Here is a 23,808-nt window from a genome sequence, read left to right on the forward strand (position 1 = left end):
GAATGAGGCATGAAAATGAGCTATTGGATTTAGCACTGTGGAGCTCATGATGATCTTTTAATTAATTAATTTGGCTGCATTGGGTCTTAGTGGTGTCTAGCAGGATCTTTCCTTAGTGGTACACAGATTCTCTAGTTGTAGCAACATGTGGCAACTTAGTTCCCCAACCAGGGATTGAAGGTGGATTCATAACCACTGGACCACCAGGGAAGTCCCTCATGACGAGCATGACAAGAGGTTTTGGTTGAGCAGAATGAGTCTGATTGGACAGGATTCAAGACAGAATGGGAGCAAGACTGGAGATGGCAAGTACAGACAACTCCTTTGAGGCTTTATGCCATAAAAGTGAGAGAGAGAGATGGGGAGGAAGCTCTAGAGGGATGTAGGGTAAAGAGAGGGTTGTTTGAAGGATGGAAAATATTTCATCATATTTGTATGCTAATAGGAATGAAACAGTAAAGCGGGGAGACTGATCATCCAGGAACGAGGGGAGAATTGCTAGAGACAAAAGCTTACTAGTAGAGGGATTGGTGATTACTGCCCAAATGGAAGGCATCAGAGACAAGCTCAGGGGCAGTTCACCCATAGTAATACAAGGCCCAGTATGTGGGCAGAGATGCAGACAGGTAGGAAGATGTGGGCGGAGCGTGTGGAACTATCTTCTCTGACTGCCACTATTTTCCTCAGTGAAATAGGAGGCAAACTCTTAAGAGTAAGAAAGGAAGAGTTAGAAGTAGGGAAATGTAGGCTAGCAGGCAACCTTAAGGGCCCACTTGAGACCATGAATTTCAGGCACAATTGGTAGACATCGTTGTGTTTTCTTTTCTCCAGAATTGTATGTCTGCCTGGGTGCAGGTGGAAAGTGGGTGGAGAGTGCGGTTTAGCCAGGGTTAGGGGTTCACCAGGCAGAAAACGGTGAGGTGAGAGAAGAGAAAGCTAGCTACCCTGAAGGGCAATCAGACGAGTAGCTATTATGATGGACCAGTAGTTTTGAACGAACGAACGATTTAAATGCTGGGGATAAAGGCAACATGGCTGAGCCTCGCTCAAACTCTGTGAGTCCTGGGGAGGCGCAGTCAGTGGGTCAGCGTGCCCCAGCAGGCTCCAGCCTCTGTGTGCACTTTCCTGACTTCCTTGGGCCTTGAGAGGGCCGCGCTGTGGGGCGGGCGGCAGAGGGCGCGCGAGGCTGGCAAGGGGGGCCGGGCTCTCGGGTTTCAATCCAGGCTCTCTGCCTGTCCCACCGCCCCGGGTACCACGGCCACTTAGGCCTGGCACCGGCTATCTTGATGAACTCAGCTCCCCCCAGGGCTAGAGCAGGAACGCCACCTCGGAGCAGGCACGTAGTAGCCAAGATTTAAATTCCACCAAGCAACCCTGGAGCGAGAACATGGTCTCAATCGCCGTCTAACGAAGGCCTGGGAGGGGCGGGGCTTCGGGGAGAGGCCGGGCCGCGGGGCACCAATAGCAAGTTAGGTGGTGGAGCCGTAGAGGCAAGCACTGCGTCCCGACGGAGCCGTTAGAAGAAGGCAGCCAATGGGAGAGCCCGGGCGGGGCGGGGCGGCCAATGGCGCGGGCTGGTTAGATTCAAAGGTGACTATAAAGCGTCCCGCACGCCCGTACTGGCCCGAGCCGGGTAGCGTCCGAGCGCCGCCATGGCCTTGAGATACGATGGCTTGGACGAACTGCCTGCCGCCTGCTTGTCGCCGTGTGGGCCGCCCAACCTGGCCGAACTGTACAGCGAGGAGCGGCGCTTGGCGCTCGAGGAGCTGCTGGCGGGCGGCCCAGACGCCTTCTCCGCGTTCCTGCGACGCGAACGCCTCGGCCGCTTCTTGAACCCAGACGAGGTGCGCGCCATTCTGCGCGCGGCCGAGCGGCCCGGCGAGGAGGGCGCTGCGGCGGCGGCCGAGGACTCCTTCGGCTCGTCGCACGACTGCTCGTCCGGCACCTACTTCCCCGAGCAGTCGGACCTGGAGCCGCCGCTGCTGGAGCTCGGCTGGCCCTCCTTCTATCAGGGCGCCTACCGCGGGGCCACGCGCGTCGAGGCGCACTTCCAGCCCCGCTGCGCGGGCGCTGGCGGCCCCTATGGCTGCAAGGACGCGCTGCGCCAGCAGCTCCGCTCGGCGCGAGAGGTGAGCGGCGCGGCCCAGCCCCTCGGGTCTCTGCGGTTCCCGGTCGCACGGGACACCGTCTTCAAAAAATGGGAAACTGAGGTCTGCTAGGAGCTCGGGCCGGTTGGTCGAGGTGTTCCCCAACTCTCTCCACTCTGTGTGTATCCCCTCGGATCTCCGATCCCCTCCCCGTCCGCTCCTCGTGGCCTGGGAGAGTGGGAGGAGTCTCCATCCCCAAGAATGCGAATTGTGCTCAAGTTCAAACTCCTAACATTTACATTCCCTGGGAGGGTGACCGGAAATCCTGTCCGTTCCAGCTTTCAGTTAAAAACCAGTTGTCGGATTGGCTGTCAGCCGACTCTAGATCCCACTTTCAGGAGTTCCTTAAGAGGTGTACGACCTAAGAAGCGCATAACCTAGGGGGAAATTCCTAAAAGATTGTCCCCAGAGACAGCTGCGGGGAGTTTCGAGTCTTTCATTGCTAGTTACCCCCACGTGTCTTGTAGAAAGCAGATGCAAACCAGAGGGGCCAAGAGCCCTGGCCCTTTCCCCTCCTGCCAGCCTGGAGGGGAAGTTGCACCTTCAGTGAATGGGTGGGGCAGGGAGTTTGCATTTCCATAGGCTGGAAAAAAAAAAATGCAGAAAGCCATGCATTAAGTCTTCTCTCCACGGTGGGTTTTGGTGCCGTTGTCTGGCTCTTAAGTGTGATAAGGTATTGGGGTGCGGTGGGAGATTTTGTCTCCCTGCCAGCCTGGATGAGACTGCACCCAGGGTGCTGGGTACAGAGGGATCAGGGAGAAAGCATGCGGCACCCAAGGTGGCAGGGGCTGGTAGGGTGTAGCAGACACCTCCCTCCAGAGCCATGATTAACTGCCAACTTGCTTGCTGACTGGCAGTGCCCAGCTTCCTGGCTGTTTGCCTGTGACAGAGAAAATGCAGTTAAAGCTCCAGGTCGTGGTAAGACTTGGTAGGGCTTATAGCTGAATGTGTCTGACTGTGGTTCTGGTATCTGTACATCCGACTGGTTGAAGTAGACAAGCTGGAGACAAGTCCTGACTTACCAGTGTTCCTGATGCCCAGTGCCCTTTGCCTGTTGGTGGGGTTGCAGTGGGTAGGGGATCCAGTAGGCTACTGCCTTGCCATTGCGGGAGGATATATGGGCGCCACCTAGGCTGTTAGCAGCCCTGCGGTGCATTGAGTATGCTGAGGGTCGTTTTGATGCTACGGACATTTGTGAGTTCAGTGGGAAGATTGGAAAGATGGGAAAACGCACCTTTTTAGAACAGGTGTGCATTCCCACGGAGAAGGCAATGGCATCCCACTCCAGTATTCTTGCCTGGAAAATCCCATGGACGGAGGAGCCTGGTAGGCTGAAGTCCATGGGGTCGCTAAGAGTGGGACACGACTGAGCGACTTCACTTTCACTTTTCTCTTTCATGCATTGGAGAAGGAAATGGCAGCCCACTCCAGTGTTCTTGCCTGGAGAATCCCAGGGACAGGGGAGCCTGGTGGGCTGCCGTCCATTGGGTCGCACAGAGTCGGACACGACTGAAGCGACTTAGCAGCAGCGGTAGCAGCAGCGCATTCCCAATGATCACCTCTAGGGGGAGAACTTGGGCACTTGGAACTTGGGAAAAGTAATGAGTGGGTCTCTATGAGAGAGGAATTGCCCTAACCTCTTGCTTCCATGGCACCCCACTCCAGTACTCTTGCCTGGAAAGTCTCATGGGCAGAGGAGCCTGGTGGGCTGCAGTCCATGGGGTCGCTGAGAGTCGGACACGACTGAGCGACTTCACTTTCCCTTTTCACTTTCGTGCATTGGAGAAGGAATTGGCAACCCACTCCAGCGTTCTTGCCTGGAGAATCCCAGGGACAGGGGAGCCTGGTGGGCTGCTGTCTATGGGGTCGCACAGAGTCGGACACGACTGAAGTGACTTAGCAGCAGCAGCAGCTCACTTACTTACATTTGGGCTTCCTTGGTAGCTCAGGTGGTGAGGCGTCTGCCTGCAATGCTGGAGACCTGGGTTCAGTCCCTGGGTTGGGAGGATCTCCTGGAGAAGGAAATGGCAACCCACTCCAGTACTCTTGCCTGGAAAATCCCATGGACGGAAGAGCCTCGTAGGCTACAGTCCATGGGGTCACAAAGAGTTGGACACGACTGAGCGGCTTCACTTTCACTTTTTTCACTTGCTTACATCCCGTTTTCAGTAGTACTGAAGGGGCGCTAGAGCTAAGACCAGTCCATCAACTCAGTGCTGGCCTTAGAAGGGGCTCAGGACTGATGCTCAGACTCCTTTGTCTTGTAGGCATTCTGTAATGCCTTCCTGAGTAGAACTTCCTGCCTTGTTCTCTGCCCTGTATCTTCAAGATTCTGTATTTGGAATGTGAACAGTTGTAAGTGAGAAAGTTGGTATGTACCTTTAAATCTGATAAGTGTTTTCAATGTCTTTTCCATATGCCAGATTACTTGCTTATTCAGTGCCTACTGTATATCAGACACTATGCCCCAGGGGCTGGGGCCACAGGTGAAAGACATAACCCTTGCCTGCACTTGAGAGTTGATAGTCGGCTGGTAGGAAGCAGTGAGGAGGTTGCTACAGGCTGAAGAAAGAAAGCTTTAAGAGGGCGGCCTTGGAGCTGGGTCCAAGTGGAGTAGTGGGGCTTGTCAGAACAGAGCATAGGGACCGTCCCAGAATGGTGAAAAACGCCTGGCATTTTTTTGAGGCCGCCACATTCCTCATAGCTGGAGCACAGAGTATGTGTAGGTTAATGGTAGGAGAGAAGGCTAAATGGGGAGATGGGACCAGACTGTCGAGGGCTTTGCACACTACTGGAAGGACCAGTGGGAGCCATCGAAGGTTTAAAGGGAGGAGAGGGACATGATCAGATTGGTGTCTGTGAGATTCTGGTGGGAGCCTGCAGGAGGATGGGTTAGAGAGGGGTGAGACTGGTGTCAGATGGTTGTAAGGAGGGGTTGTAGAGATCTATATAGGAGAAGAGGGTCTGTGCTAAGGCACTGCTGGGGGTTGGGCAGGGGAAGAGTTTCTGGTAGAACTGACAGGACTTGGTCATTTGATGGACCAGAAGAGTGGTGAGGGAGGGGGGCAGGAGAGGGGGCAAAGCCAAGGAGAAGGTATGGGAAGAGTTGAGATATTTTTTTAGCTTGGGTGGGCAGTGATGCTACCAAATTAGAATATGGAGGAGAATGAGGCTGAGGGTAGGGATGGGGAAATGAGTTGGATCTGAGACACCCTAAACTTGAGGTCTCAGAGACTATCTCTTTTGTTCAAAACCAAACAGAAAAGCATTGCTTTCTCCGCCAAGCACTGTTCAAGTAACTCCAAGGTAGGTGTGATTATGATTTGCATTTTGCAGGTGATGAAATTGAGGCATAGAGAAGTTCCCTTGCCCTGAGGTCATGTAGCCAGGGAATGACAGAGCCCAGGACTCAAACCAAGGCGTAGCATCTCTTAAGCACCGTCAGCCATCATGCTCTGCCTTGTGCCAAGTAGAGATACCATCACTGTTCCCAGGTGGAGAGACATCTGTGGAGGGAACAGGTGTTAGAGCGCTAATCCGGTGGCTGGTCCGTTGCTGCTGTTCCAGGTAGAAGTGTGTGTTATGTTCACAGGGTGGCCGGGTCACTCCGGCCACATTCTTTGAAGTTCAGGATCTGTGATGGCGAGGACTGTGAAGATACAGGTCTCAAGCTGTTTCTGGATAAGTTGAGAGGCCATTCCGCGTCTGTTCAGACGGTGAAAGCACTTGATGGTGTGATTGAGTGCTTTGAGTGGGTCAGTGTCTGTGCTAAGCCCTTCCCCTGGATTCTCTCATTTAACCCTCCTCCCAGCTGTAGGAGGAGACCACAGCTAAGACGAGACCAGGCACAGAGAGGTGAAGCAGCTTGCCCTCTAAGTTCGTGTGTGACAGAGCTGGGTGTGAACCCAAGTCAGCCTGGCCCCCAAGCTTGGGCTCTTGACCACTCACCACTGCACAGGGCCCCCCTGCCACAAGGGAGTGTTGGTTCTTTGGTAGCTTTCAACAGTCTGGGCGTTTCTAAGGGTTTCTCAAGATGTGGACTTTTAATTTCCACATTGCATATCAAAGCAACAGGAAAATGACCGCAACAGTTCTAGATCTGCCCTTAGCAGGAGGGAGACCAGAGTGGTCAGGGTACGGGCAGGAGAAGCCAGGCTCAGATGGTGAACAGGGGTGTCTGATCCTGGCTTTGCGGCCTCGCTGGATGGTTCTGGAATGGGTTTCATCCTCACCCAGGACTCAAGCTGCAGTTTGAGCTGTTTAGGCTTGCAGGATGTCTGGCACCGAATAGTGCACACCACATATTGCGGAGACTGCTCACCTGCAGCCTTGATCATTCAGCAGGTGAGTCTGCCTGCCTTTCCACTCAGCAAGGACTTGTCCCAGGGTAGCTGGGTCCGAGGCTGTGAGCCTGCCAGTCCCGCTCTTGGGAGAAGTTTCTGTGCACTTTTCAAAATGTGGGTCTGTTGTGTTGAGTGTGGTCCAGCATCTTATTATGTACAGCCTGGCTTCAGAGGACAGCTAGCTGACCAATTGTAGGAAATACTGTTTTGTACTTTTATTCTTTTGCTTTGGACTATTTGAGACCTGAGATGTTTGCTTTTAGAAGAATTCTGTACAGAATCTCCCCTGAAATACATACTCTAGAATTTATCCCTGTACTTCTATATTTGTTGATGAGTCATTCATTTCTTTGTCTCTGTTACCATGTGAATCAGGGTTGGCCTGGGCTCTGGGCCCCATGGATCGGGTGGGGGCGTGGAGACTTTGCCTGGAGGTGCTGTGTGCCCTTACATGGCAGTGTGCTGTTGCTGTGGCTCTTGGAATATTCCTAGTGTCCGGATGGGAGCTCCCAGGCAAAGCTCACCCTTCTAGGTGGTCCTGCATTCCCCAGAGCCATCGTTCTTACTAGCCACCCATTCCCTATGTGCTTTTGTTCCAGAGGGACATTTCTGCTATGACCTCACCCTTGGGCATCCTTTTGATAACCTGAGCATTAGAAGAAGCTGTCATCGTGTTGACACAGAGTCGTGCCTCCTAGGAGGAGTAGCAGCTGAGGAATCTGTCGTAGGCCCCCCGTGTGCACGTGGCTGTATCTAAATTAGGGCCCTCCTGATCTTACACAACCCTCCTCAGAGTTGCAGTAGAACCCGTGCAGTATAATCAGTTCCTGTGCGGATGCCCGTTTCAACCAGGGCAGGCTTTCTCAACCTCGCCACTATTGACGTTTTGGACAGGATAGGTCTTTGTCCTGAAGGATCGTCCTGTGCACTGTAGGGTGCTGAGTAGCATCCCTGGCCTCTACCCAGTGGATGCCAGAAGCACTGGCCCCCACCGAAAAGCAGTGCTCACATTCAGAAATGTTTCCCCCAGGGAGGGGGTCAGGGGAAGAACGAGTTGCTGCTTTGATGGTTAGTTTCTGTAGGAGGTGATAAAAAGTTTTGTAAACAGACAGTAGTGATAGTTGACAATATTGTGAATGTAATTAAGGCCCCTGAAATATACACTTAGAAATTATTAAGATGGCAAATCTGTATGTTATATATTTTCCTACAGTTAAAAAAAAATCTCCAGACATTGCCAGATGTCTTCTGGGGGGCAAAGTTGTCCCCGGTTGAGAACCACTGGCCTAGGAAGTGGTTTAAGACCTTACCCACCAGACTTAAGTGTGGCTGCTTTTTATTCCTTCCTTTTGATTTTATGCTTTAGCCTAAGGATTTCAGAAATCTTTCACCATTTCATCTTTCTTCTTTTTAAGTTGTGGTAAGATATATGTAACGAAACTTACCGCTTTTTTAAAGTGTACCGATCAGTGGCATTACGGACATTCACTATCACCACTGTACCCATCACCACCATCCAGGGTCAGAACTTCTTTGTCTCCGCCACTGTAACCTCTGCTCCCGTCGAGCAGCAGCTCCCCACTCCCTCTGCCTCCTAGCCCCTGGCCCCCACTGTGCTGCTTTCTGTCTGCCGTCTCATTTCCTGGTTCTTTTTACCTGGCATCTGTCAGGCAGTTGAGAGAAGCTGCAGAATCATTCTCTGGTTCCTTTATGCATAAAAAATAAGTTCTCTCAGGAAGAGAAGTAGTAGGTATATTGGCTTTTTAAAAGCCCTAATGCAAATGATAGAACCTCTGGAGGGGAATTTGGCAATATTCAGCAGAATTCCAGTTGTATTGACCTGTGGACCTAGCTCTTCTGTGTCTGTATATCTGTCCCAAAGACAGATCTGATACTTAAATTGCTAATTTTGTAATAACAGCCCGTGAAACTTAGAGAAAACAATAGATAGGCACAAATTCAGGTTTCTCTGTGAACACAACAATCTTTTTTTTGTCTTTCAAGTTGATATCAAGATTGTTATTTAAAGATACACTGGTGAAAAATACGAATAGGCCTGTGCAGTTAGCTGTTTGTTCCAGCACTGAGTATAACAGCAAAAGGCTGGGAGGGCTCAAACATCCTTCATTGGTGGATTGGTGAGCAAACGAACCCTTCTGCACAGTGGAGTGCTTCCTGACCAATGCAGCAGCCTTTGGCCACCTGTGGCTATTTACATTTATGTGACTTAAAAGGAAATACAATTAAAAAAAACTCAGTTCCTCTATTATACTAATCATATTTCAAGTGTTTAATTGCCGCTGGTGGCCGGTGGCTCCCGTGTTGGACAGAGCAGATACAGAACATCTCCGTCATCTCAGAAGGTTCTGTTGTATGCAATGGCCTAGAGCAGTGCGTATCATATGCTGCCTTTTATCTGCAGGGGGATTAGAACATGTATATGTATACATATACACACATATGCATACTTCTTCAGTAACATAAGTGAGGATATGTACACATATATGCTTATGTATATTGTTTTTAAATGGGAGAATAAATAAAAAACTAGTTGAAGTTATTATGTTAGTGGGGAGGGCAGAAAGGAAGGGACAAGAATGGAAGCCAGATGTCTCTGAATGTAGTGTGTTTTGTCAGTTGGACTTGGGAGCCAGGCAGATGTTCTGCATAATTAAAAAAAAAAAACTAACTCACAATGGTAAGTCCCTGCTCCCACAAAACACCTCTTGATGCTTTCCCGTCCCTTTGAAAAAGCCCAGGGACTTCCCTTGGGGTCCAGTGGTTAAGACTCTGTGCTTCCAATGTAGGGAGCATGTGTTCCATCCCTGGTTGGGGAACTAAGATCCCACATATTGCACAGCATGCCCAAAAAATTAAAAATAATACTAAATTTAAAGAGAAAAAAGAAAAAGCCCAGTCCACCTGTGTACTTCATGCTGGAACAGTGCAGAGGAAATGCCACCATATGTGCCTGGCCCTCACTCTTGGGGCCAGTGAAAAACTGGTTCTGCCACCCCAGCCTTCCCAGAGAGGCCCCAGGCCACTCTCTGCAGACAGAGGCTCCACTAGTACTTTAATCTGGTACTTATATTGCTAACTTTATAATAACAGCCCATGAAACTCAGAGAAAACAACAGGCACAAACAAATTTAGGTTTTGCTGTGAACATTGACATTTTTTTTGGTCTTCAAACTCTGAAGTTGGTATCAAGATTGTAAAAGAAATCTCCAGGAGTTCATTTCTGTTCTATTAAAATCTGTAATACTTGGGGAGAAAATACAGGTCTTTTGCTTTTTTTAAAAAAAATTTTATCAAGAAGGTCTCCAGAAGAGACAAGAGCCCTGGGAACTTGAAGGAAGTTGACTTGGGTGTTGTGTGCTCAGCGTGAGGAATTCAGCAGACAGGCTCTTGTTGACCATGAGACAGGCTGATGCTTCTTTGCACATGCGCAGACCTCTGGTAGAATTCTAAGCATCTCCAACACGTGTCTTTGCTTTATGATAATGGGTGGGAAGGGAAAGAAACTGAGATGCAGTGAGTGACATGGACCTCTTGCTCCAGGCAGAGGAAGAGCAGAATGAGAACAGGAATGACCCACCCTGTGTGGCCCCATGAAGCTCTCAGAGCCCCACCCTGCCCATGGTGGGTGCATGAATCAGACAGCAGAGCTCAGAGCGGCTGTGTCTGAGGATGCTGAGCTCAGGTAGAATGACTTACCCAGGAAAGGTGGCAAAATGAGAACTAAGACTGCTAGCTGCCATGTGAAGGCTTTCTGCGTCCCAGGAACTGTCAGGTGACCAAACCCACTGCAGACGCTGCAGGTGGGTAGCGTTATTTGCATGTGGTAGAAGCCAGCACAGTGGAAGTAACTTGCCAGAGGGTACATGGTGCTTAGGAGTGGGGGAGCCTGCATCTGTGTCCAGGTCTAACCCTGCAGCCTCATCAGATGTGCCTCCCAAGGTTTCCTGATTTAGTTCATTCAGAGTTAGCAAACCTGCCCACAGAAAGAAGTGTCTGCTGCTGTCCTAGGGCATTCCAAGTTTTGTGTCCTTGGTGATCATCCTCCCTGGTGGACTTAATCTTATCTACTTTCTGGAATACTCTACTTGATCCTTTCAGGATCTATTCTAAGCTCTCAATCATCTGAAGACTGAAATTAGATTTGCTTGGGATAATGTTTAACACCTTTTAACAGGTAGCTCTGGAGGCGCCCAGACGGGGCTGAAATTCCAGCTCCTGCATTTGACTAAGTGTGCCACCTTGAACAAGACACAGAACCCCTGTGTGATTTATTTTTCTTTTCAGTAAATTGGAGATAACGATTAATGGGGTTTTCAGATCTCAAGATAACTTCTTTAGAGCTTTTGGCAAACGGAAAAGATTCCAGTTATACGTGGAAAGTAACATAAATGGGGGTCTGTGCAGGATACTCCAGGGGCTGCTGCCTGTAACCATGTGGATCACCAGGCCCCATGGTATAAGTCACTGGGGGATAGCTGGAGTGACTGAAGGAGGTAACTTGAGGTTGTGTCATCTATGATGATGACATGGGACTTGGCAGGAGTGGCTGCTCTAGATGTGGCTGCAGAAAAGCAGGAACAGCATGAGGACCGGCAGCAGACCAGCCGTCCAGGCTCCGACAGTGGGGTGTTTCCTCTTTAGGTATCATGTTAGGACCGACAGGCACAGATGGGCTTTGACCCGGAAAGACATTCACGAACCACTACTTGCAGAGCTTTCCAGCCCTAAGAGAACAGACAGACTCTGCAGCATGAGCTGTTACAGGGCAATGCCCACCTGCCCATGGGTCTCTCCCTGTCCACCCCGTGGTATGACTCAGGAAGTGGGAGTGATGACCACTTTCAAGTTCAAGTGTATCTTCTAGGGCATAAACACCAACGCCTCTGAGATGTGGCCAGCCCTGGAGAGCAGGTACTCAGCTGGCTAGTGAATGAGCCCAGGTCATAGCTCAGTTCAGTGAAGAGGCTGTCCTTTTGAGAAGCCCCAGGTCTAGTTCAACTGTGCAGGGCTTGGTTGCATGGGGGTGGGGTAGGGGGGTAGGATGGGGGTCTGTCTTGAAGGAAGGCAGGCCTTACTGAGACTGCTTCCAGAAGTCTTTTAAGGGCCCTGCTCTAGAAAGAGGAGGGGATGTTGGCTACTGGGGGAATCAAAAGGAGAAACACCTCCATCCACCCTCTAACCACTCTGTGGGTGTGAGAGGCCAGTTCTAATCCAATTATTTTCAATACACAGGAAAGGTTGAGGCCTCAAAACCAAACAATGAAACTAATATCAAATTAGATACTTACTCACTACCTAACAATGGTGGTGTTTGTGCAGTTGTTTTGTAGGGTGATGAATCAAAATTCAGTTTGGCAGGCGCCTTATATACTATGGGCCCCACTTCTGGGGCCCTGCCCAGCAACCCTCCAACCCTCTCTAGCCTGGCCAGCTGGGCTGGCCTCCTTGGCTCTGTCCCGGTGGTGTCAGGGTGTACATCCAGCGACTCCATCATGCTTGGATACCCCACCTCATCTCCTGTCTCTTGCAGAACCTGGATAACTTACTGGTCTGAGCTATAAGACAAGGGTTTTAGTAAAGGAAGAGAATTGAATGGAACAGGTTCATAGAACGTCAAGGTAGTGCTTGAATTTACAGTTTTGAGAAATTTGTGGTGTGGAGGAGAGGGGCTGGGAGGCAGTTGGGAGGGTTAGCTGGGTCAGGTCCAGATTTGTAGGCTACAGTGGCCTGAGCATCTTTGAAAATGGAGAAGAGTCCATGGTGAGAGGAAAACTGATACTGCATAAGGAGAAGGAAGGAGGGATAGGGAGGGTGGGATCCTTTGGCAGCTCCGAGAGGGGGTCCAAAGTCCTGACAGCCAGCTGTAAGGTGGTGTCCTTGTGGGTTGACCACTGGCTTTTCTCCCTTCCCCACACCCTAGGTGATTGCAGTGGTGATGGATGTTTTCACGGACATCGACATCTTCCGAGACCTGCAGGAAATCTCTCGGAAACAGGGAGTTGCTGTGTATATCCTACTGGACCAGGCTCTGCTCTCTCAGTTTTTGGATATGTGCATGGATCTGAAAGTTCATCCGGAAGAAGAAAAGGTTTGTGTTACAATGTCTCTAGTTTCACCACAATCAGCAAGTAATGATGGTCAGTGAGCTACAGGGTAGTTGGTGGTGGTCTCCCCACTGGAAGCGGGGAGGGACTGGAGGTGTGAGCAAAGTCTTCTGCCTGAGGTCTCATTGGAAAGAATGGACAGAGTCAGGTTCAGACCTTGGCCTCTCCTGGCAAAAGGCTGCCTTGGAAGCTGCTGCCTTTTTTTTTTTTTTTTTTTAGTGTAAAAATGTATTATACAATGATCGTAGAGAATGTTTTTTAATCTATAGAGAAAAAATGGCTAGTATTTTTCAAAGGAAAACCCCAAAAGTAATATCCTTATTTTCCAAAATAAGGATGTTCCCAGAAATATAAAATGAGATGGAAATCCTGGAAAGAACTAGACTGGTTTCTTACACACAAAGTGCTATTCTGTCCATCATAGTAAATAGCATTTCTCTAATGGGGAGGAAGGAGAAGCTGCTGCTTTTGGCCCCAGCACTGGTAGGCTCCGATTTTAATCGTGATGATCACCGTTTATGGAGTCCTGCTCTGTCCTTGGCGCTGTTCTAGGCTGTTGACAGTGTTATGCCACTCACATCTCACAGCAGCCCCATCAGGTGAGTGGTATAATACCTATTTTCAGATTGGGAAGTGGTGACACCAAGAGCCCAGGGTCTACAGCTAAAAAGTAGTGGGATGGAGTTTCTCCATCTGTCTGCTTGCCGCCAGCCCTGGTGTTCTTTTTTTTTTTAATTTTTGACGGCAGTGGGTCTTTGTTTTTGTGTGTGGGCTTTCTCTAGTTGCACTTACACAAGCTCAGTCATTCTGTCATGCAGGCTGAGCTGCCTTGCGGCATGTGGGATCTTCTTGGACCAAGGATCGAACTTGTGTCCCCTGGATTGGCAGGCAGATTCCTAACCACTGGACCACCAAGGAAGTGTCAGCCCCAGTGTTCTTAATCCCTTTAATTTCTTGTTATTTTGAAAGTAGACTTTTTATATCATTTGCACTGAGCATGAAAGAATTTGAGCCAAGTATTTAAGTGTAAGCTTATATGACTTCACTAGCTTGTTTTCGACAGTCAGTTTAAAAATGCGTCTGGTGAACCCAAGGGACATGCACGTCAGGCCTGGAAAGCACATCATGATCTAACCAGACGTTCAGTCTGCTCTGCCGTAGAGCCTGGCGAAGAAATTGAAGGTGTTGATGTTTAATTTCAAAGTGCTGTTGCTGTAATTGAGGCTGTGTGTGAGCAGCAGGCAGATCACAGAATAGCCTGGCCATGACTTTGAGTGATTGGCTCTGATTCATCCACTCAGCAGAAATCTAGGTGTATTTGCCAACTCAGTTGCCTGCTATTGGTTGCTGCCTTTGTGGCGGCGGGTGGGGGGGGGGTGGGGGGGGGGGCTCTGCATCCTCTAGGAAGGGTCATAAGGAGGCCTGTCCCTTTGGCCTCACCTGTGTTCATGTTCATGTCCTAACTTATTCCTTAGGATGCACCACCTTGCCCCGGTGCCTTCACTCACCAGGGCCTGCCTGTGCTGGTGAGTCTGCCCCTCACCTCTTGGGGGTGGCTTCTTCTGCCCGGTCTGCAGAACTCGGTCATACCTTAATGTGCAGGCACTCAAGGGTGCTTTGATTGTAAAGCAACTACACTCCAGTATAAAATAAAAAGTTTTTTAAAGTAAAAATTAAATAAAAAGTGCTTTGGGCTTCCCTGGTGGTCCAGTGGTTAAGAGTCTGCCTGCCATTGCAGGAGACACTGGTCTGGGAAGATTCCACATGCCTTGGGGCAGCTAAGTCTGTGCACCACAACTACTGAGTCTGACTCTCAACCCCACGCTCTGCAACAAGAGAAGCCCCTGCAATGAGAACCGCACGTACTGCAAGTAAAGGGTAGCCCCCACTCACCGCAACTAGAGGAAGCCTCACAGCATCAAAGACCTAGCACAGCCATAAATAACTAATTTTTTTTAAAAAGTGTTTTGACCACCATCATGGAGGCCTATATAATATTCAGATAAATGCCAAAGGGAAAGTTGCACAGAATCACACTGAAATCTGCCCACAGTGATGTTCTTCGTGTTTGTGTTATATGCAGATCCTTTGAAGCTCTGCTCAGGAATATTATCCAGGAACCTCTCCCCCGCCAGGGCCATGTGCACCTCTATGGAAGTTTCTAGTTTTGTTTTTTTTTTTAATTTTAATTTTGAAATAATTTGATTTACAGAGGTGTTAGAAAAACAATATAAGGCATCGCTGAATACTCTGTGCCCAGATTCTCTAAATGTTAACATCTTGACAAACCTCAGAACAAATTTCAAAGTCATGAAATAAACTTGATATAGTCCTATTAACCTGTTTTACAGACTTCGTGAATTTCACGAATCATTCCATGAATGCCTGTTTTCTTACCTAGGATACAATCTGGGACCATATCTGGCATTTAGTTGCCATTTCTCCTAGCTTCCTCTCATCTGCAACTGTTTGTGTTAGAGTCTTAATGCTTAATGGAGTTTGTCTGATGTTTCCTCATGGTTAAATTCATATTACGCATTTTGGTAAGAATAGCACAAAACAATGTTGTGCTATGCCGTAGTTTGTTTTGTCTTTTGTCTTCATTATGAAATAACGACGGAAGTTGTGAAGAGAGGAAGATCGTATGAGCACATACAGGTTTCCATGTATCCTTCACAGTTTTCCCCAACAGTTGTAGCTTATATAACTTACGACACAACACCAGAACCTGGAAATTGACATGGGTACCAGGTGGGCCTGTTGTTCTGTGCCATTTTATCCCATGTGCACATCTGTGTGACCACCGCTATCAGAATACAGAGCTGTTCAATCACCACGAAGATCTCCCTCACGCAGCGTCTTTATGGTACATTCACTCCCCTCAGGCTCCCTCCCCTGGGTGTTTCATCCCTGGCAACCACTAATTTGTCCCCCATCTCTGTCATTTTGTCATTTAGAGAACAGTATGTAGATGAATTCCACAGTGTGTGACCTTTATAAAAAATATGTATTTTTTTTAATTGGAGAGTAATTGCTTTACAGTGTCGTGCTGATTTCTGCCATGCATCAACATGAATCAGCCTTAGGTATACGTGTCCTCTCCTTCCTGTGTGTGACCTTTTGAGACTGGATTTTTTCATGCCCTTGAGATATGTCCAAATTGTTCTGTGTATCAACAGTTTCTTCCTTTTATTGCTGAACAGTATCATAGAGTATGGTTAAACCACAGTTTGTTTAACTATTGACTCACTGGTGGATATTAGGGTAGTTTCCAGTTTTTTACAATTATGAATAAAGTTGCTATGAATATTTGTGTACAGGTTTTTGTGGAGATGTAGGTTTTCACTTATTTGGATGGTGTTATGTCTTGCTATATTAACTTAATCATTAATTTTCTGTCTCCTGGTCCTTGAAGGTAAGGAGCACGCCTTGTATCTATTGTCGCAAGACTTGGTACATAGTAGGAGCTTTTGTTGTTTGTGGAGTGAATGAGAGAATCAAACAAAAATCTTAGACATTTGCTTTAGTGTATAAGATTTCTAAAGATACAGAGCCACTGTTCTGCTCCAAAGAATTCAGATTGGCTTAGTATTTTGCATTCCATTGTATATACATTTATGTGTGTCATTCTGCAAGGATAATTATACAATATATGGCCCCAGCGCATCACCAGAGCACCTTTTTGGTAAATGCGTACTTGTGGGAGAAGTAACATTGCTGATTAAGCCACATAATATGAGTGTTTCCGCCTCAGAAACCCTGTATTTAGAGAAGGCTTGTCCTCTCTTCCTGTTCTCCATACCCATTATGGGGTGGGGATAAGTGTGGATGGGCTGTTATTTATTAGCAGTGCTCTTATACAAGAGGAGAATTGTCAGCTTAGCTTCTTTGAGTCTTTGTTAAAATGTTATTTATCACTAGCATGTTTTCTTTGATGATCTTGTCCTCCACATTTTGTTTCAAAGTCACTGTTTGAATTCTGTTGTTCAGTGTCTCCAAAAAATGAATCTTCTTTTAGAGCACACGTCCACATGAACTGAAGGTCTCAAAAATAAATATGAATGCATAAAAAAGCATGCAAGAAGATGAACTTACGTGAAGTAGTATTACTTAAGTCCTGAGACTCACCTGGCTCTTGTACTGTGGGCGTTGTTACCCAGCAGTGTAACCTCTCATCTGCCAGTACGTTTATCTGTTCAGAATCGTAAACTAAGGCTTCTTCTATCATGTGCTCACTGGATCATTCATTTCTTTTTCTCCCAATCCCCTACCAACAGCTGATGACTGTCCGGACGATTACAGGAAATATTTACTACGCCAGGTCAGGAACCAAAATTGTTGGGAAGGTTCATGAAAAGTTCACACTGATTGATGGCATTCGTGTGGCTACAGGCTCCTACAGGTGAGTTTCTGACCCATCCATGGTTATTAATCTAAACTTTTAAGAGGAAGTGCATTCTATGAAGGTGAAAGCTGCTTTTGCCTATCAATGTGAGCCTTTATGGCCAACTATACCTCTGTGTGTGCATCTGTGGGTGTGAATAGATGTGAATAGGTTAGTCAGAGCCTCTTCTTCTTGGAGTGGGTCAGGCCGGGGTCCCCTCCGTTGCTTTGTGGTTCACAAACCTAAAGAGCAGAGGTTGAAGCTTATCTGGAGACCTGACAGTGAGGGAGTCCTTGATTCAAGGCTTAGCCAGGCTTGCAGTGGACGAATTAGGGATTAACAGTGACTGGAATGGTGGTTCAGCATGAAGTATCTGCCTGCAGTGCAGGAAACGTGGGTTCCATCCCTGGGATGGGAAGACCCATCCTCTTGGAGAAGGAAATGGCAACCCACTCCAGTATTCTTGCCTGGGAAATCCCACGGAGAGAGGGGCCTGGTGTGCTACAGTCCAAGGGGTCGCGAAGAGTCAGACACGACTAAGTGACTAAACAACAGCCGTGACTGCATCAGTCTCAAATCCTGTCTCTCCAGGCCTTCTACCCACCTTGTCCCTGCCCAGTTGAATTAAGGGTGGTTGTAGGCATTGGGCTCAGGATGGAGGGCACAGCTGAAGCTGCCTGCTTTAATCCTTCACCTTGATTCAAGCCTTATGATTTGGTGCTTTAGTCTAGAAAGCAGATCCGTGCTTTTGGCTCCACCTTTGAGGTCTCCTGTTGGCGTGGCATCTTAGGGTAGAGAGCAGGGAATTTGAATGGAGGGTGAAGATAAGGAGTGGTAAATGATAATCTTCAGAGGTTAAGCTATACCATTTTTATGGATGTGGCTCTGATGGTGGTATGTTTTGCCATCTCTGTGTTAGACTGTCTGATGGTATATGTGAGCTAAGGTGTGTCTCTGCAGTTTAAAGAAGAAAAACTATATTTGAAGAAGCAGGCAGCCCTGAGTGATAACTGAGTGTCAGCCCTGGGTAAAGGTGGGTGTGTAGAGGCTTGTGTGAGAGGAGGCAGGCAGATGAAGAAACTCTTGGTGTCTTTCTTTTCAAACAGTACCATTATTTCTCAGAACAATTCAAACTCCTCCTCAAGACTTCCTTTTATAAGAAGTTTGGCAATAATAGGAGGAAACTAAGATTTTTACCCACAGTAGGATTAATCTATATTAACCAAACTTTCCAATTGATTTTTGACTGTTCTGAATCTGAACTATAAAAACTGTTACTAAAACTCGGCCTCTGTTCACCAGTGCCAAATAGAAACACAAAGACAGAGTTTTAGGTGAAGTAGAAAAGAGTAGCTTTCATTGCTTTGCCGAGCAGAGATGGCTCTTGATCTCAAGACTCTGTGACCCACCCTGGAGGGGCTGGTGAGAAATTTTATTGTGTTCAAGGAGCAGGGTGTAATCAGCTTGTGGATAGTTTTCAGATTGGTTGGCATCAAGGTGAAGTTTCAAGCTTCATCAGCCTTCTTCTGGTTTCAACCAGTCTGGGATCTATGTTCTTGCAGTCAGCAGTTTTCATATGGAGGGTTTCTGCTTCCTGTAGAAACAATTTGGGATGTTTGTCAGGCCTTTATCTCTATCTTTCAGGGAACTAGGAGTTCCGTGATTCTGCTCTGTGGCAGATTTATAGTCTAAATTGTTACCAGTTCCCCAGCTCAACAGTTCTTTGTTGCTACATCTTCACATTTCCCAACCATTAACTCTTAAGTTGGCATTTTACTTCAAAAGACAAGGACACAGTGGCTCCAACAACTACCTCCTAAAAATGAAATATGCTTCCATTGAGGATGAGGATAAGGATAGGTTTCATTTGCTGAGGACTTTTTTAATCCTGGTGCTGGATAAGGTGCTTGTTTATATGATCTTACTGATGGTTTTCAAAAGGATCTTTCTTCTCCAGCTCTGAAGGCAGTTGTCACATGGTGAATTTGCTTTAGCCTGGGTTCTTGGTTACAAGAGACAGAGTTGCTACTATGTTTTATGATTTCTTCTGTAAACACCCTACTCCTGATACAAATTTTTCTGAGTCAGTGGGGTGATTGCATTGGTACAGAAAGCTGGCTCAAACTACTTTATGCAAAATGGAATTTACTGTCTCATCTAACTTGAAAAAGGTACCGTTGGTTTTCAGCTCATCTTGACCTAGGGGCCATGCATTTATCAGAGCACCATGTCCTATTTCTGCTTTTTTCTAGTTGATTTCTTTTTTTTTTTTTCCGGCTGTGCTGGGACTTCGTTGCCACAGATGGGGTTTCCCTAGTTGCGGTGAGTGGGGACAACTCTTCATTGCAGTGTGTGGGCTTCTCACTGTGGTGGCTTCTCTTGTTGGAGAGAAGGGATTCACCTGCTCCATGGCACAGGGGATCTTCCCGGACCAGGGATTGAACCCATGTCCCTGCATTGGCAGGCAGATTCTTAAATCACTGGACTACCAGCGAAGTCCTCTCATGGATCTTTATTTAGTCAGGTTTTCTGCTTGCAGACAGAGGTCCAGGCTCCCTTCATGTGAACTTCAGTAGCTATTTATAAAAGTGAGAGACTTCCTCTCTCTCCCTCTCTGATGGTATCATGCCTTGCAAAATTCCTTGGCTCTCACTGGCTTACCACCCACCCTGCGTAGATCCCCTCATCTAAGGGGTGGGATACTCTGGCCAGCCTGGGTCACCTGCCCAGCCCTGCTGTACCTGGAGAGGGTGCCTCCAGGCAGCTGGCTGGGCTAGCATGAGTGGGGCCCTGTCACCATAGGAAGGAGGCGGCACACTGAACTGCCAGGGGTGCGCGGCCTCTAATCAGCTCTGCACGTGTGTTGAGCAACAGTGTCATCATTCGAATGTCAGGCCTGTTTCCTCTGTGGAAACAGCAGCGTGGGCGAGGTAGTGAGGAGCAATGCCCCTGTGGTTCTCAAGGCCTGGGGCCCAGTCTAGGCTCTACCACGAGCTTCCCCTGGGACATCGCTAGGCACGTACCTCACTCCTCAAAGGAGGGCGCTGCCCTCAGCATCTTAGGAGCCCTTTCTAGTTTTTAGCAACTCTGAGGCCAAGGATCATACATTTTAGCCTTTTGGTTGAATACTGGTCTTTTTATTTTTTAATCTTTTGGCTGAGCCCTCTAGCACGTGGGATCTCAGTTCCCTGACCAAGAATCCAACATGTGCCCCCTGCAATGGGAGGTTGAGTTTCAACCACTGGACTGCCAGGGAAGTCCCTTTTTGACTTCAATGTTAACATATTCCTAGGTTATATCCTGTGTTAAGGCTAGCTGGAATTCACACTGCATGGTAGGGTGCTGTCACCTGAATTGTGACTCTTATGTCACAGGATGTTTGGGCTTTATAATCAGGTTGACGGTAAGTAGATGAAGATCAATCATCCTTATCAACTTCTGTTTGTTTCTAATCCTGCAGTTTTACATGGACGGATGGCAAACTAAACAGCAGCAACTTGGTGATTCTGTCTGGCCAAGTGGTTGAACACTTTGACCTGGAGTTCCGAATCCTCTATGCACAGTCAAAGCCCATCAGCTCCAAGCTCCTGTCCAGCTTCCGGATCAGCGGCAGGTTTGACCATCTTGTCGAACAGAAACCGCTGTCCAAGGAGCTCACGCTGGGCAACCTGCTGCGGCTGCGGCTGGCCAGGCTCTCGAGCACTCCCCGGAAGGCCGAGCTGGGTGGAGAGGAGGGCCGGGCTGAGGCTGGGTGCGGGGCCTCCAAGGCCTCCACCATCAGCGAGGAGGACTACTTCAGCAGCCGCAGGGACAGGCTGGAGGGCAGGAGGGCAACTGATGCCGCTACTCAGACAGAGCCCGGAGAGGAGACGCCTGCTGTGATCACAAGTGACGTGGGGACACAAGCCAGCGCGGCCACAACGTGCGCCGGGACCCAGACCACAGTGGCCACCAGGGTGGTGAGCTCCCAAACCGTGGTCCCCACCACATCAGCCACCACCCAGACTGACGTGGACGAGGGTGTTCTCGCCTCTCCCGGAAGCCAGTCTAAGGAAGGGTCACCAGTATCAAAGATGTCTGTGTCGCGCTCTTCCAGTTTGAGGTCCTCCTCCTCTCTGTCCTCCCAAGGCTCTGTGGCCAGTTCCATCGGCTCCCAGACTTCCTTCAGATCCACTGACTTTGCCACGCCTGGACACCCCAAGTACTGGAGCACCCCCCACTTCGATCTGTGCTTCAGAGACTCATTCAGAAACTTGAATAAAGAGAGACAGTTTCACTTTGCTGGGATCAGGTCCCGGCTCAACCACATGCTGGCCATGCTTTCAAGAAAAACATTCCTTACCGAAAACTACCTCGGTTTTAATTCTGGAAGTTTTGCCAGATCATCCGCTAACTTGCTGGCGGTTAGAGAAATCATGCTTTATCCATCCTATCAGTGACGGCTCTACGCATTCAGAGCTCCTGGCCTCAAACAGGCTTGCAGTAGATGTCACTGGAGCATCCCACTTTGCGGAATGTCTCCTGTCCTCATTGCCTTTCCTTCACTCTGATTTTCTTTGAATTCGATGAACTGCATAGTATTTTATGTGCTTTATCTTTATTTTTATCATGTATAAACCCAGTCTTGGTTTTATGGTTTAAACACTATGGGTACAGCTTCTTTGCACAGTTTTAATATGGATAGCTCTTCAAGAGAATGTTTCAGGGTTCTCAGGTAATTCAGGTAAGAGGTTAAATATGTTGCATTTTTAGACTTATGTGCTCATATTAGAGGTTTGAATTGCTAGTTTTCATGATCAAAATCCTGTTCAGGAAAAAACCTCAAAACTCTTGTTTCTTAGGTGTGTCCCTTTTTGAGGATATCTGTGTTCTTAGCATTAAATGGATGTAAAAAAATCTTGTTTGGTGGTTGCTCGTGTCTTTTTTTTTTTCCTTCTTCTCTGGCATTTTTCTGTTTAACTCTAGGAATGTGTTACAAGTAAACGCACCTCATAGCTATTTATGCATTTGTTTTTTAATAGTCTTGGGTGGAAAAGTAGATGACCGAAATTATAAAAGAAAATATTTAAGTTAGATGACATCAAAAAAGTGTCAGGGTCACACCTTCTCTAGAGATATAAATATCTATGTCACTAGCTCTACAGTTTGAATGAGAAAACTTGCCAGCAATCTCAGGTCTCTTCATGTGCTCTGGGTTGTCTTTTTCAGAGAAAAAGCTGTTTAGACAAAGACTTTAGTTCTGTGCTTCTCTGCCCGAGAAGGCCTCCGTGTGCATCCTGGATTCACCCTGATATTAACTGTAGTGGCCTCATGGGCCTAATTTCATCAGATGGGTGTATTGGCAATGATTTAGCAATCGGATATCCTGCAGTAGGGGCGAAAGAGGGCAGTGACAATTATCCCAGATTCCTAGTCCAGTGGCAGGCAATGCGACTAGTTTCTACACCCTGCTTGTCAGCGCTGGCATGCCAGTGGAATCCTGTTTTCATCTAGTCTCTTTTGTGCATGGGCAAAAGAAAGAGTTAGTTGATGGCTTCCTCCTTCTGATTTGATTGGAGCAAAAGAGATCTGTAGTAGTGGAGGGTTTTGTCTGCCACTAAGCCACAGGCTGATGCACCTGGATCTGAGCAGGCCTGCGGGCTTTCACGTGTGCACTAGGACTCCTTACTGGTCAGCAGGTTATTTGCTGGGTTAGTGCCATAATCTGAGCTGGAAAGCAGACCAGACAACTAGTTCCTGTCCGTTTGTAAACAACTCTGGCCCAAACCTCAGATAAACATTGTTATTCGAAATTATTTCCAGACTTAGATAATTTCCTATGTGCTATCTGTGACCCTCTCATCAGAGGAGCAGTTGAACAGCTCTTACTCCCAATTTTCAGGTGAAGGAACTGAAGCTTAGATTAAGTAGCATATTCAGAGTCACATGATTGGTAAATGGTGACAAACATTTAAACACAGGTTTTCAGATTCTGGGTTCAGTGCTTTGAAATGTGACTATTTCTCTACAAGGAGTAGAGAAGCATTGGAGTACCTTTTTTTGTTGTTAATTAAAACATGTATGGATGTGAGAGTTAGACTATAAAGAAAGCTGAGCTCAGAAGAATTGATGCTTTTGAACTGTGGTGTTGGAGAAGACTTTTGAGAGTCCCTTGGACTGCAAGGAGATCCAACCAGTCCATCCTAAAGGAGATCAGTCCTGGGTGTTAGTTGGAAGGACTGATGTTGAAGCTGAAACTCTAATACTTTGGCCACCTGATGCGAAGAGCTGACTCATCTGAAAAGACCCTGATGCTGGGAAAGATTGAAGGCAGGAGGAGAAGGGGATGACAGAGGATGAGATGGTGGGATGGCATCACTGACTCAATGGACTTGGGTTTGGGTGGACTCCGGGAGTTGGTGATGGACAAGGAGGCCTGGTGTGCTGCGGTTCATGGGTTGCAAAGTCGGACACGACTGAGCGACTGAACAGAACTGAATTAAAACAATTTTTTTTTTGGCCACACTGCACAGCTTGTAGGATCTTAGTTCCCTGACCAGGGACTGAACCAGTTCCCTCAGCAGTAAAAGCATGCATTCCTAACCACTGGACTGCCAGGAAATTCCCAGATGCACCTTGAGAAATAGCAGTTAATGCCATGGTGAATTGAAAACATTAAAACTTGAGCTCATTCACAAATGCAGGTATGTTTGAAATTTCAACTCAGTATGTTCTACAGAGCTATTAATAGGCATTCATAAAAAAGGATCTGTGTTCACTTTGGCAAATGGATCACATAAAGTTAAACAGAATTCTTTGTTGCAGGACTA

At 47.8% G+C, this 23,808-nt stretch overlaps 1 protein-coding gene across 1 annotated transcript; it reads left to right on the plus strand.

Annotated features, from left to right (window-relative positions):
- The first annotated feature begins 1,626 nt into the window (after positions 1–1,626).
- FAM83D (family with sequence similarity 83 member D) lies at positions 1,627–21,900 on the plus strand. Its single transcript, XM_015099882.2, has 4 exons — positions 1,627–2,129; positions 12,432–12,599; positions 16,893–17,017; positions 20,460–21,900. The coding sequence occupies exons 1-4, from the start codon at positions 1,653–1,655 to the stop codon at positions 21,436–21,438; spliced, it is 1,749 nt and encodes a 582-aa protein (XP_014955368.2). The 5' UTR covers positions 1,627–1,652; the 3' UTR covers positions 21,439–21,900.
- The last annotated feature ends 1,908 nt before the right edge of the window (positions 21,901–23,808 follow it).

Source organism: Ovis aries, chromosome 13 (assembly GCF_016772045.2).
Source record: "Ovis aries strain OAR_USU_Benz2616 breed Rambouillet chromosome 13, ARS-UI_Ramb_v3.0, whole genome shotgun sequence".
NCBI lineage: Eukaryota > Metazoa > Chordata > Mammalia > Artiodactyla > Bovidae > Ovis > Ovis aries.